The sequence below is a fragment of the Triticum aestivum genome, chromosome 6D (genome assembly GCF_018294505.1).
Source record: "Triticum aestivum cultivar Chinese Spring chromosome 6D, IWGSC CS RefSeq v2.1, whole genome shotgun sequence".
Lineage (NCBI taxonomy): Eukaryota > Viridiplantae > Streptophyta > Magnoliopsida > Poales > Poaceae > Triticum > Triticum aestivum.
The window spans coordinates 339,660,866-339,674,303 of record NC_057811.1 but is presented as its reverse complement, the minus strand read 5'-3'; the positions used below and the strand labels follow the sequence as shown (position 1 = coordinate 339,674,303).

Here is a 13,438-nt window from a genome sequence, read left to right as displayed (position 1 = left end):
ATGGAGAAGGGTGTTTATAGATGCAGTACAAGAAGGGGGAGAACTGAATGCGGTAGAGAGAAATTACTTGCATGTTTGTTGCTGCCTGGTATGGCTCTGATCACCCTGCCCTTCAGATCAACTTTTTGAAGCAGTTTCTTCTAATTTTGGGCTGCCATGGCGGCTGTACAGGAGGAGGAAGAAGGAGCCTTGGATCCCCTTCTTTCGTGGAAGACAAGGTAGCATGGGAGGGGCTGGGGCAAGCGGGCGTGGGAGGTGCTGGGACGTGGGGGCGAGCGAGCGTGGGAACAGCTCGTCACGTGGGGATCGTGCTTTTCTGTTCGGGACTGGGCGCTCCATCGCCTCGGTTTGGTGGCCGTCTGTCCCCTTCCTTTTCTGTACCGCGAGGGACAAGGGCTTATCTTTTTAGGTCAGCCGCTGGATCGCATTAGTGGGCAGCCGGCCGCCCACTAGACGCGTCCCAAAACAAATACCGTTGTTCAGGTTGAAAAAGCAAGGATCAGAACCGAACTTGCTCGATCAGAAGGAAAAATGAAAAAACGGATTTTGCAAGACGGCAAATACCGCAAAAGCTTTGGGGCGCGATGCCATATTGCATGCGGCCGGCGCCGGCCAAGGCCAGCCCGTTTCCTCCGACCCCAGCAAGGAATGAAGCCGCACGGAAGAGCGATCATTGCAGCGCGGCAGTGCAACCCAACATAAATAAACCTCCGCAGTACTAGTACTTGCTGCTTCACTTGATTTAACTCTGCTACCATCAGTGACAAGCATCAACTCTGGCAATGAATAGACAGCGCAGCGAATCGCGAGAGGCAGTAGCCAAATCAGATCTTACCAGAGCCTTATCTCAGACAGTAGCAGTAGCACCCACAGCCAACTCCCTACCACATGACGCCCACATGCCTGCGTCTGCGTGCGACGCATCTAGCCATCTACCATCATCCGGCCACGCCCCTGCGCTCGGCGCCGTGCACGCGCACCCAATCCGCGTGGTACCGCCCCGACGCCCTACCACTCCTGCTCCGGCGCGCCAGCCACGCGCAACCACCGCCACCATCTCTTCTCGACTACTCCCCCGCAATGTGCTGCGCTCCAGCCGTCGCCGTCGCCGTCGCGGCCGGCACGTACGTACACCGGGTACATGTCGACGCATAGGTAGGTACGGTGACCCGCCTCCCACCGACCTGATTACTTTTTTTTTCGTCGTGTGCGGCTTAGCTTAACGGTTAACACGGCGCACGCCGTATGCCCTCAAGACGCTACACGACGGACGGCGCGCACAACTGTAGCCGCGAACGGACGGGCGAGGACCACGGCGCATGGCCATGGCACCGGCAACGGGCCAGAGGCAGTAAAAACTCGCCGCTGCGTCGACCGTACCCGTAAGATTTGTAGCCAGGAGACATGCATTACTAGCATATTGATACGGCACGGCGCGCGCAGGTGTCCGTGCACCGGACCGGCCGGCCGGGCGGAGCGCGCGCAGGGGCATTTGATCTACGCCACGGACGTATGTACGTGCCGACAAGATCTACCATTAGGGGGCCGCGGAGTTGGAGGACGACGAGAGGCGGTCCCGGTTTGGAGCTTGGAGGCTTGCTCCAAGTTTTCTCGGTGGGTTCGTTGGCGCTGGGGCAGGTCTCCTTCACGTGCTGCCGCTTTCCCTGCGCTGCGAGAGAGACGCCGTGGCTAACCGGTGACACAAAATCAAGGCCTCACCCACCTGATAATCATTCGGCCAGCGGAGGCTACGACACATGGCTTTCATGTTTCTCCCTCTCTTCAAGGACAAGGAGACTATAGATGATCAGTAAGTTTTTCCGGCGTGAAGCTGAAGATTTTTTGGTGAGCTAGCACACACGGATGATCGTTTGTTCAAGCGATTACCATGGAGATTACGAAATAAATAAATAAATCAGCACACTGTAGGCCCGTGTGTTACGGGCGCTACACTTTTGGTGTCGGCGAAAGAGAGACCAAAAGTTGTTTTTCAGGCCTGTTTTTGAGGCCATGCCGCCGAGCAATCTAGCTACAACCAAAAGTTGTGAATCTTAATTTCTTGGTATCAGAGTAAACTAATGCTTCTGTTAGGGACTAGAGACTAGAGGACAGAGACTCAACTGTGCAGAGACCAAAATCAGACAACACTGGGCATAATTCCTTTGGGGAGAATCACTCTCTGCCGACCGTTGTCAGTGCGTAGAACAGCCGCACATGCACCGGGAACATCACGAGCTGTGCAGCAAATACTCCTACCAATCATATCTGATACTGTATAACACTCAGATCAGACGAAGGTTACATTGACATGGAGATTTTGATGCATGAAAATGCAAATGCAGCATACGCCTTCCCCACTCTTTCAACACTTTGTACATGATCGGTTTCAAGTAAAGCACAAGAAAATAAATTACGTACAATCATATTCTGAGACGATGACCTCCACTGCGTTTACACTCTGACTATACACATTCCGTGATATGTGAAGCGTAGCTCCATTCTCCAACTGCCCAGCAGAAGTTCAGTCGTTCCTTGAGCCTTGTATCGTGCTACGTCTGAATGGTGAACCTACCCACATTTAATTTAATTAATTAATTATTTTGCTATCTCCTCAAGCCTTCTGAGTATCTCCTTGGTGTTGGGCCTGAGCGACGGCGAAGGGCTACAGCAAGCCGTGGCCAGCTCGAAGAAGGCGTTCAGCTTCCTCTCGTTCCCCGACTTCCTGCTCTGCCTGACGAGGTCCGAGTTGAAGGCGTCGGAGATCTTCCTCTCGAGCACCAGGTTCTTGAAGGACGCCGGCAAGAAGATGTCGCGGGAGCTGGGCGCGCGGTCGTCGCCGCCGGCCGGCTCCTTCTGCGCGAGCATCTCCAGCAGCACCACCCCGAGGCTGTACACGTCGCTCTCCCTGGTGGCGTCCCTCATCTTGACCAGCTCCGGCGCCTTGTACCCCTGCGCCGCGGACGCCTCCAGCATCTCGTGGGCGCCGCCGGTGTTGAGCAGGAGGTAGAGGCCGTAGTCCGAGATCCTGCACTCGAAGCTGGCGTCCAGCAGGATGTTGCTCGTCTTGAGGTTGCCGTGGACGATCGGCTTCTCCATTCCTGTGTGCAGGTGGTCGAGCCCCTTGGCGATGCAGACGGAGAGCTTGCAGATTAGGCTCCATCTCTGTGAGTCGGCGATCCCCTCTGTGAAAATGGCAGCAGGCAAGCAGTCTATCGTCAGCTACCATCACATCAAATGCCGTGAACAAATACACCTACTTGATCGATCATTTATATCGTTCAAGAAAATCGTGAGAATAGTATCGTTGTACAAATGGCAGTGATGCTGAAATACAAAAATGGGCTGAAAGTGCCAATATTATGAATGCATTTTTTTTTGGCTTGAAACGACAGCACATATGTGCAGGTGCCTTCAATTAAGGCACAACAATGGCTTTCATTTCTTTGAAACAAGGCACAACAATGACTATGTTTACTACTGTTTGACAGACGACTATACACCACTAACCGCCGTTTTAACTGAACAACACACAGGACTGATTGTATGCCCCAATGATCACGATTGTGAAGGGTGATCTAATGACCTTATGTAACATCAATAGCCAGGACCATTGCTTCAGGACAGTATCATGTGAGGTTTCAGGCTAACAACCAAGGCAGAGAAATGTTTCCTGCCTGGCCGCAATAGGCAATAATAAGAACCAGCGAAGATGGGCTGGAAGTAAGAAATGAACTCTGTACCGTAACCGAACTGTCTAACACATCCCACATTGCCTCAAAAGTTCAAACTGATTATCGGAAAAAACTTGAGACTGATGGCCGAAATGATTCTTGTTTAGGGAAAGCTGCCGATCTGCCTTTTTGTAGTCTTCGAACTCGCTTAGCAACTACGCCATGCTTTTCCCTTTGTGACGAAATGTAATTGTATAAGCTTACAAAATGTTTCATGTGTGATCTCGTTCTCGTCGCAACAAATAGAATAAGAAAAAGTTTCATGTGCAGTGTGGGCTCATGGGCACTTTTGACGTAGCAAAATTGTGGGTTCTTGATTTCAATTTGTACTTTTTAGTTACTTTACTTCTCCCCAATAGAGCTTTACCAAACGAAGTCTATTTTAATGAAAACTCTAATGTTCCTAAATTTTATGAACCGACTGTTTGTCAGGCTACTGTTCTCCTATTCTCTCGAATCTATGCCGCCGATCTACCTTATGGATGGATCGATAAATGTTTAGATTTCTGTGACAAATCAGAATGAACATGTCGCCCAAGTCACAGGAGCATTTTCGTGATTTCTTGCTGGGAAACGGCAACCAAAGCAAGAGTGAGTGATGCGCACTGACCTTGCAAGAAGCGGTGGAGCGAGCCGGCGGCGTAGAATGGGTGCACGAGCAGCTTCTCGCCCCTCGGCCCGACGTACACGGCGCGGAGCGGCACGAGGTTCGGGTGGCTGACCGCGCCGATCCGGCGCGCGGCGGCGGCGGCCTCGTCGGCACCCACGGCGCACGCGGGCCGCACGAACCGGAGCAGCACGGCCGTCTCCCCGGAGCGCATCGCGGCGCGGTACAGCGTGCTGTGCGACGACTTGGCCACCACCTCCCCGGGCGCCTCGAGGATGGCGGCCACCGACAGGCCCTCGCCGCCGGGGAACCTGACGAGCGCGTCCGCGCCGCCGTACCCGCCGTGGCCGTGCGGGCCGCCGACCCCGAGGCGGTCGGCGATGGGGCCGAGGTACGGCTGCAGCGCGCCGAGGCGGTCGGCGATGGGCGCGAAGTAGGGTAGCAGGGTGCTCCGGGTGGCATTGCCGCGTCGGCGGAGGCAGTCCGGGACGCGGAACGGGAGGCGGTCGAGGCGGAGGCCGCGGAGGCGCGGGCGGAGGTAGCGGTAGAGCAGGTAGGCGAGGAGGACGGCGAGGATGGGGAGCAGGATGGAGTTGGTCCGCCCCTTGTGCACCGGCTCGTCCGAGGCCCCGTCCGCCGTCGCCGGCGCCATGTAGTACGTGGTGTGCGCCCGCGCCTGCCTGCGCCCGGTTCTTGGAATGAACGGAAAGGCGAAAGCGGCGGTGGTGGGGTTCGCGGCTTGGCTCGCCCAGGATTCGACGCAAAGCCCCTCGCTTTGGCGTGCGCTTTGCTCAGTTGGCTTCGGCTCGGGGTGGTGGAGCCGTGGAGGAAACTGCCGGGAGGAGGAGGAGGATGGCTCAAGATTCCTATCGTGTCGAGGTTTTTATCATCATCAACCAACCACTGAGCACAGTGGGAGACTGAGGGCTACTGAGGAGGAGGAGGAGGAGGCCGGCCGGGTGGCTTCCTTCCAGTGAGTCTAGTCCAGCTTCCGTCGCCTTTGGCCTTTTTTCTTTTGGAGATTAGCGTTAAAGTGAGGGAGTTGGTAGGTAGAGGACCCTAGGTAGGTGCACTGCGGTGTGCTGTGCAGTGCATGGCCAATTCCTCCGTTGAGAATCCATGGCGGGCAGGCAGCACAGTGGCAGCGGCAGTTAGAGGGGGTAGGAGGGTCGCCGGGACCCCTGGCCTGGAGTGGAAGGTGCCCTATTACTATCGCGGCAGGGTTGGCCTGGAACAGTGGAGTTGTGGTGCAAACCAGACATGCAGATGGACGGCGAGCGGCCCCAACGCTAGTTTGTTGCCTGCTCTATGGCCGGCTTGCGCCGGATGAAAGTGCTGCTGTCCGCGGTTTAGCACAGTTGTATTCGGTGGCGGGTAATTTTCACTCTGCCTTTTGAGCTTTGGTGATGGCAATTTTTAGCTGCACGGTTGCTTTGGATTCAAAGCTGAGCCCGAGCTCATCTGCTACAGCGTGAACAGTATTGTTTTTAAAAAAAAGGCCAAAACGTATGATTTTGTTTGCGGTAAATATCATGTAATTTTCTAGGAGCTTGCAAAAATTTGGTGCCGAGGTGACTTCAGGAGGAGCTCCGTAAAGAGAAAACACAAAATCAGAGCTCCAAAATGTCCGAAGCTGCTCGAGTTTTTCTAGCTCCGTTATTGGTTTTTTTTTGGATGGAGTTCCTCCCAAAGTCATCTTGGCATGAAAATTTGCAAGCTCATACGAAATTTCATCATCTGTAGTGTAAAAATACCTTTTTTATTGAAAATTTTACTTTTTATTTCGAACTTAATGTTCCTAGGTGAGCTGGTGAGCTCGGGCGTAGAAACGTCGCTCGCCTTTCGAGTCTACCTACCGCTGCTTGAACGATGCTATGTTGGGCATCAATTTTCCGTTTCTCTCGCATGTCGGCCATCCGAGTAAATACGTTCAGGCCGTGCTTTTGCCATTTTTGACGTGATCCTGCATCGAGTGTCATTCTGACCCTAAATTACTGCATTGGCCATTATTATAGTCGACAATATGCCAACTCGGCTACAGTTGCTCTCAAACTTGGCGAGGCGACCAAAAATTCTCGTCGAGCGAGGACAACCGGCGTCCAATTCAGAAACCTCCTGTCATCATATACGGATTTTGGCAACAACCATGATTCGTACGTCTACCAGCAAGCGATGGTCCAGAATTCCAGATAAATCTCCATCACGGTTAATTTGGTTGTATGCGGGATGCCTCCCACAATTTTGGTGGTATGCGCATGCAAATTTGCTTGGAATGATTTACTCTGTTCATGTTCTCGACTATACTAGTACTACTAAAGGCATTTCTAACCGATCCTTTATAATCGGTTAGTGGAGTTCCGGCACCTAATCAATCCCTAATCCCTAGTTAGTGGAGTATGTTTTTACTCCGGTCCTAAAAGTTTTTCTATTTCTACTCCATCGGTTGGCCGCCGAGTAAAACGTTGTGCCCTCTCTCTCATGTCTGTCCCGCCGCTGCATCTTCGTCGACGCACCTCCCTCCGGCCCCGCTGCTACCTTGCTCCATCCCTTGCCCTCCGTCGTCGGTCAGCCCGTTCAGCCCCCGTCACCGTCACCGGAATCAAGGTGAAACGCCGCCGTCATCGCCATTGTTGATTCATCCAATTTCTTTCGAGTTTCTTCTTTTTCTAGCGACCGCCGCATCTCACCTTGCTTGTGCACCGCTACAGGTCACCCACCGCTCGCCGGTTCGGTCTAAACCACGCCGGCCGGCTTGTGCACCACCACCGCACCCCAAGTGTTCAAAGAATCGCCTAGGTGAGTTTTTGTTTGTTTGTTTATCTTTGAATCGAGCCGTTTGGATTGAACCGAACCGTTTGGATTGTAGATGAAGCGGTTGAGGGAGATGGTGTTGGAGGACTCGCCGTCATCCGAAGAGGAAGGAGACGAGATGACTTTGACACCGTTTTAGGCATGATTTTCAATGATGATGTTTGGCGGCCGAGGAGAGGATCACAATTTGGCCGCATACACATCAACCATGATAGAGAAGAGGGCCATGCCAAGATCATGAGAGATTACTTTCATCCAAATCCAACCTATCCGGAGGAGTACTTTCGTCGACGCTTTCGGATGCACACAAATCTTTTTCTGACCGTTGCAAAATCCGTTGAGAGATATGATGACTGGTTCAAGCTCCGGAGAAATGCATGTGAAGAGATCAGTGCAAGCCCTCTGATAAATGCATTGCGGCTGTTCGAGTCTTGGCATATAGGTGTTCTGCCGATGCAAGCCCTCTGATAAATGTACACATTAGCGAAGACACAATCTTGGAGGTTGTTCGAAGGTTCACCAAAGTAGTGATCGATGTCTTTGTCCCCGAGTACTTGAGAGCATCAACTGAGGAAGACACCGAGAGGCTGATGACTGAGAGTGAAGCAAGAGGATGTCCATGGATGCTTGGATCACTTGGCTGTATGCACTGAACATGGAAGAATTGCCCTGCAGGGTGGAAGGGTCAGTACAAAGGCCACTACAACGATCCAACGGTCATTCTTGAGGTTGCATCGAAGGATCTTTGGATATGGCATTCATTCTTTGGTCTGTCTGGCTCTCACAATGACTTGAATGTGCTATCGAGATCACCTTTGTTTTCTAGACTTATAAAAGGTGAAGCTCCCGCTTGCGACTACTCGGTCAACGGGCACAACTACTCGATGGGTTACTACCTTGAGGATGACATCTAGCCATTATGGGCCACCTTGGTCAAAACAATTCCGCGTCCAAAAGGTAACAAAAACACTCACTTTGCCCAATGTCAAGAAGCTGCAAGGAAAGATGTGGAGAGAGCCATCGGTGTGCTTCAGAAGCGCTTTGCAATTGTTTGTGGCCCTACCGAGCACTGGAACTCCAAGGTTCTATGACGAATCATGACTTGTTGCATCATAGTGCATAACATGATCAAAGACGAGAGAGATATGCCTGAGACCTTTCGGTACATCACCAACGGGACTCCGGTTGAGCCAGAGTATGATACGAACAGGATACTGTCATTTCTTGAGCATGATAGGAAGATCGAGAACCGTCAAGTTGATACTCAACTCCAACAAGATCTTATTGAACATCATTGGCAACGTCTAAGTGAGTCCTAGTTGTCCTATGAAATGCTATTTGCTACATTTGAATCATTTGGCATGTTTAAATTTGAATAATTCAGTTTCTAAACTTTGAATTCGGTTTGTATACTATATTCGTAATTTGGTTGAACATTCAAATTTATGTTTAGTTTCTATATGTCCGTCCGCTAATATGTAGTTGCAATTCATACTAGAATTGTAAAGTTTAGAAAAACAAAAATTTACTCCGTTATATTTAGGGGATCGGCTAGGTCGGCCAAAACTTAATGGAGTATATATACTCCACTAAGTTTTAGGGGATCAGTTACAGATGCCCTAAGATGTTAGAGCATCTACAACAAATTTGATAAATATGGCCACCTATACGTACACAAATTGACAGCACCGGACAACCTCTCAAATTTCATGCCTGGCAGCCACTATATCAGACCTGACTCTTAAATTCATCCAAATTCATGGTCGTCTATCATACACATGGATGCCACACATAAATAACAAATGTTGATATTGAAAATACATAATTCAAACATACAGTTTATTTTAAGTGCACAGTTCAAACATTAGCTCCTTGTGTTTCATTGTAGGTTCATATATGCTCCACAAGATCACTGAGTAGTTGCGTGTGCACCTGTTAATCGCAAAGATTCTCATAAGAGGATATGCATGTTGTTCTAGAATGTGAAATTGTTTTCCAGGCGTCGCAAAATCATTGGTTTGAGCTACCTCACCGCCCTCTTCCTTGACAATCATATTGTGCAAAATGATACAGCATGCCATCAATTGCTACAAGTCTTCGATTCCCACATCATTGCAGCGCCACGAACAATTCCCCAACGAGGTTGGAGCACTCCGGATGTCCTCTCCACATCCTTCCCAGCTGCCTCTTGCATTGTTGCAAAGTGGCTTTGTTTGTTACCTTGGGGTTTCGATATGGTCTTCACAAACGCTGCCCACTGAGGATAGATATCATCAGTAAAATAGGACCCCATGTTATAGTCGTGGCCGTTGATAGTAGAGTTGTGGATTCGGTGGCGGCCGGGACGGCAACGATATCTGTTGCGGTGAGAACGAGGGTTGTTGGGCTGTGTTGGCGGCGTGACGGCTCAGTACGGCGGCGGAGGTAGGGGAGGGACGACGCGGAGAAGGGAGAAGAGAGGAAAGGAATAAAATGAATCGGCTAGGTCGAGGGGGAGGGTTATTTGGTGCAGTTTGGGGTAGGGTCCACATGTCTGGTCCAATGTGGCGGATGCGCCCAGTCCTTTCCATTTCCGCCTGAAATTTGGGTTGGATATGAGAGGTGTCGGTCTGACCGGGCTTTTAGGGTAGGTATGAGGAGCCCATCTGGATATATTTTTTTTGACTGGTGAGTGACCGGGCCTTCCGCCTTGATGTATAAGGCAGGTTTCACGCACCCAACTGTAGATGCTCTTAGGGGAGGATTATTTGTTAGTTCATAATTTTGCGATCCTTTGAGTCTCCCGCTGCCTTCTTCCTCCTTTCCACGGCGTCGCTGCACGCTGGCCCCGTTGCAGCCTGCCACCACCGGCTGAAGCATCGTCTCCCATCACCATACCCGCAGTTGGCGTCGCGGTCGTACCACCCTGCCGGAGTCGCCGGCGCGGCAGGTATCCCTCTAACATATGGTTCTTCTTTGGCACCGGTGACCCATCCATCACCACGCGTGCACCAGTCAACTCCCGAACTCCTTTTCATCGTCGTCTTCTCCCTATCTTCGAGTGGTTCCCCGTCGCGGCCGGCTACATCTTCCGCGTCTCCACCTTGGGCGCCACTTGTTTTCTATCTGCGAAATCAACCGATGTGTGAAAACATTTCAGGCAACTGATCAATAGTAAACGTGAGGGGTGTTAATGCCCTATGTTGTGTAAGTGTATTTCCTACCGGCATGGCAACATACTTTATCCTCGCTAAACGGTTAAGCTTGTTAACACAAAATAATTGAAGTTTTAGATTTATCCTAAGTTAATTTTGTTCAAGTTTGATCAGATCATAGAAAAATATATAATAACATTCAGAACACCAAATTAGGCTCATGAGATTTTTTATGATATATATTTTCATACTATTGTATTTGGTGATGACGATCTTATCACGTTTTTCTATAGTTTTTATTTGCGGGTACATTTTTCTATAAAGTTGATCAAACTACAAGTTTGACTTAGGAAAAACTTAAAACTTCAATCATTTTGGAACGGATGCAGTGGTTGCGAAAATGCTACAGAATTTCAATGAATGAACAGTGACTCCCATTCATTTGCATCTTTCCAGGCTGTAATAACGGCAACAGCTTAAAGCTCCAAACGAGAGAAGAAAATGATACAGGAAGGCTCATGATGTCACAGATGAAGAAGAAGAAAAAAACACATAAGTTCACAAATCGCAAGTACGTCATGCTCTCTCCATTCGCAGTGGCACTACGTCGTGCGTGTGCGCGGGATGCATGCAATGCAATGCATGCCCTACGTCGCTTGGCCGGCTACAACCTCTGTCGCCTGATCTGCTCCCTGAATTTGGCGATGAACTCGTCGGCCTTCCTGTCCACCTCGTCCGCCCCCTCCGGTCCCGGCCTGGTGGCCAGCTCGACAAGTTCTTCGTCCATAGACTCGCCATCCCCGCTGCCGTCGTAGCGACGGTTGCGGCAGGCAACGAAGTCACCAGGGAACGACCTTTCCGACGACGCGGCGGTCATCTCATCCGACCCATCCGCATCCTCTTCCCAATCGGTGCCCTCCTCCTCCTCCACCTCTTCCTCCTCCTCCACCTCTTCCTCCTCCTCGTTACACGACGACTGGTCACGAGGCGACGCGGAATCGTAATCGGGGAACCCCTTGGACACGGTTGACGGCGGCGTCGCGGCATTCAACTTCCGCGAGTCAAAGGCGTCAAGGACAGAGGGCGGCGAAGGAGCGGCGGGCGCGCCGGCCCAGAATCCCGCCGTGGACTCGGAGCTATCCGTCTCTTCGCCGACGCTCTCTCCGCTGGCGCCGCCGGCTTCGGTCGACTCTTCCACGACCGTCTTCAGCCTCCGCACCGGCAAGGAGAACGGCCTCCCGCCCGCGCCGTCGTCCCCGTCATCGCCCGCCGCGTGGTCGGGCGCGACCACAACGAGCGGGTCGTCGGGGTGGTACCGGGAGTTCCACGCCCGGGCGCCGTCCTTGGTGGCGGCATCGCCGTCGGCCGCGGCGGCGCCGTTCTTGTGCTGGGCGAAGACGCCGTAGGAGATGACGAGGCCGAGGAGGAAGAGGTGGGGCAGCTCCCACACCGCCTGGGCCACGGAGGGCAGCAGGGATAGGACGGCCACGACGACGGCCAGCAGCACGGCCGCAGGCACGAGCGCGGTGGGAATCGGAGGCCTCGTTCGGCCGGTCTGTGTGGGAGCTTGGGCTGCCGAGCCGGCCATTGCGCGGAGAGAGCTAGCTAGCTAGGCAATTTTCGCGTCCGACGATACTTGGTCGACTTTGGGTGGGATCTCTAGTGTAACGTTGGTGGGTGCGCGCTCGGGATGCCTTGCTTTGCTCCAAAGGAGAAGCTAGACGCAGGCGCTGCATGCACGCGCACGCCGCTAAGCCTTGGCTGCAAAGTAAGAAGATGGTAGAGTGGAGGACGGCTGGCTCCTGGACGGAGGAAGATGATGAAGCTGCGCGGCGGTTCGAAAGGCTGCTCTGCGCGCCCCTCGCCCGCGTGGTCGCTTTGGCATAATCGCGCCCACACGCCACGGCCGGGGAACCCTCGTACAACCTAATGATTCCGTCCAATCCGCGAGCGTTAGTTTTTGCCTTCTTTTGCGAGTATTTTGACCGGGGGAGGATTATTTTTTGCGTTGAGCAGTGCGGCAGATGCTGGGCTATCACGCCAAAGACAAAGCTGGTTCTCGAGACAAGCGAAAAGAGAAAGACGATGAGACGATTCGTCGTCGGGCCGTAGAGAAAGAATGACTCGGCCGTGTGCCCCACACAAAGGCACCGACACCCGCGGCCTGAAACCTGAACCAGCCACGGCGGTCGCTTTGCCTTGCTCCACACCGACCGACATCCGCTACCAGCACCAACGATCATTCTCCTTGCACCTATACGCGTCCCGGCTGCAAATTCCTCGCTACCAGTACCATACATCACCGCGCCGACATGGTAAAACTACATCACCTGGTAAGTTTTCAGCAAACAACATGGTAAATACATTAATTATCGCTGTGGTATCTACACATCGATGTAAGCACCATCATTTGATAAATGTGTTATTGTCATGGTACGTAGTACTCCTCCGTTCCAAATTACTCGTCGCAGAAATGGATGTATCTAGAACTAAAATACATCTAGATACATCCATACCCGCGATAACTAATTCGAAACGGAAGGAGTAACTGGTATGCATCATTACTGATGATACATTTTTACAAACACACGAGCTATTTGTAGGTCACCTCAATTTTCAATTGGTGTAAGTCGATTTCTCGTGACAAGGAAAAAGGATGGGAGGTGGAGCTTGAGGCCGAAGGTAGGGGACGTAACGAGCGGCAGCGAGGAGTGTCGACCCCGGCGAGGCCGATCGAGCCAGGAGGAGAGAAAAGAGGGAAGTAAGAACAAGTAAAATAAAAAAGAAAATCTTACGGCAAGTCTCACATGTCAGTGTGTGATTTTTTTTGGGGATGGTAAATGAAGGCTAGTTTGGAGTTGGGAAAAATTCTGATGAGTGGAAAGGTAGAGAAGGCCGGAAGATTTCCTGCTCTGCTCTGTTGACCGCCGTTTCCTGCCCTATCTCGCGACTTCTAAGGATCACCCCACATCATTACCTCCCTCTACCGCTCCACGTTGATGCACCTCGCTATCACGCATCATCATCCCCTACCGTTGCCACGCCCCTGTCGCGGCCCTCCATACAGGTGGTCGTCCTGAGCTCGATGTCCACCTCGGGACATCACGCACACGGTATGTCAAACTCTCTCTCTCTCTCTCTCTCTCTCTCTCTCT

At 51.9% G+C, this 13,438-nt stretch overlaps 4 protein-coding genes across 4 annotated transcripts in view; all 4 read right to left on the bottom strand.

Annotated features, from left to right (window-relative positions):
- The window catches only part of LOC123141596 (protein FAR1-RELATED SEQUENCE 5), a 2,654-nt gene extending 2,426 nt beyond the window's left edge, over nt 1-228 (bottom strand). The window contains exon 1 of the mRNA XM_044560697.1: nt 68-228. The gene's annotated coding sequence lies outside the window, so the exon portion shown is untranslated. The remainder of the gene's footprint in view (nt 1-67) is intronic.
- Nucleotides 229-2,315: 2,087 nt separating this feature from the next.
- Nucleotides 2,316-5,531, bottom strand: LOC123144996 (putative kinase-like protein TMKL1). Its single transcript, XM_044564274.1, has 2 exons — nt 4,342-5,531; nt 2,316-3,182 (listed from the first exon to the last, which is right to left on the bottom strand). Exons 1-2 carry the CDS (start codon nt 4,988-4,990, stop codon nt 2,596-2,598), a joined length of 1,236 nt encoding a protein of 411 aa, XP_044420209.1. The 5' UTR covers nt 4,991-5,531; the 3' UTR covers nt 2,316-2,595.
- Nucleotides 5,532-10,700: 5,169 nt separating this feature from the next.
- LOC123144995 (uncharacterized) lies at nt 10,701-12,117 on the bottom strand. The gene has a single exon (XM_044564273.1). It carries the CDS (start codon nt 11,869-11,871, stop codon nt 10,948-10,950), a length of 924 nt encoding a protein of 307 aa, XP_044420208.1. The 5' UTR covers nt 11,872-12,117; the 3' UTR covers nt 10,701-10,947.
- A 145-nt stretch (nt 12,118-12,262) lies between these two features.
- The window catches only part of LOC123144994 (ceramide kinase), an 8,168-nt gene continuing 6,992 nt past the window's right edge, over nt 12,263-13,438 (bottom strand). The window contains exon 13 of the mRNA XM_044564272.1: nt 12,263-12,613. Within this exon, the coding sequence (XP_044420207.1) occupies nt 12,605-12,613 (9 nt within the window). The 3' untranslated portion in view covers nt 12,263-12,604. The remainder of the gene's footprint in view (nt 12,614-13,438) is intronic.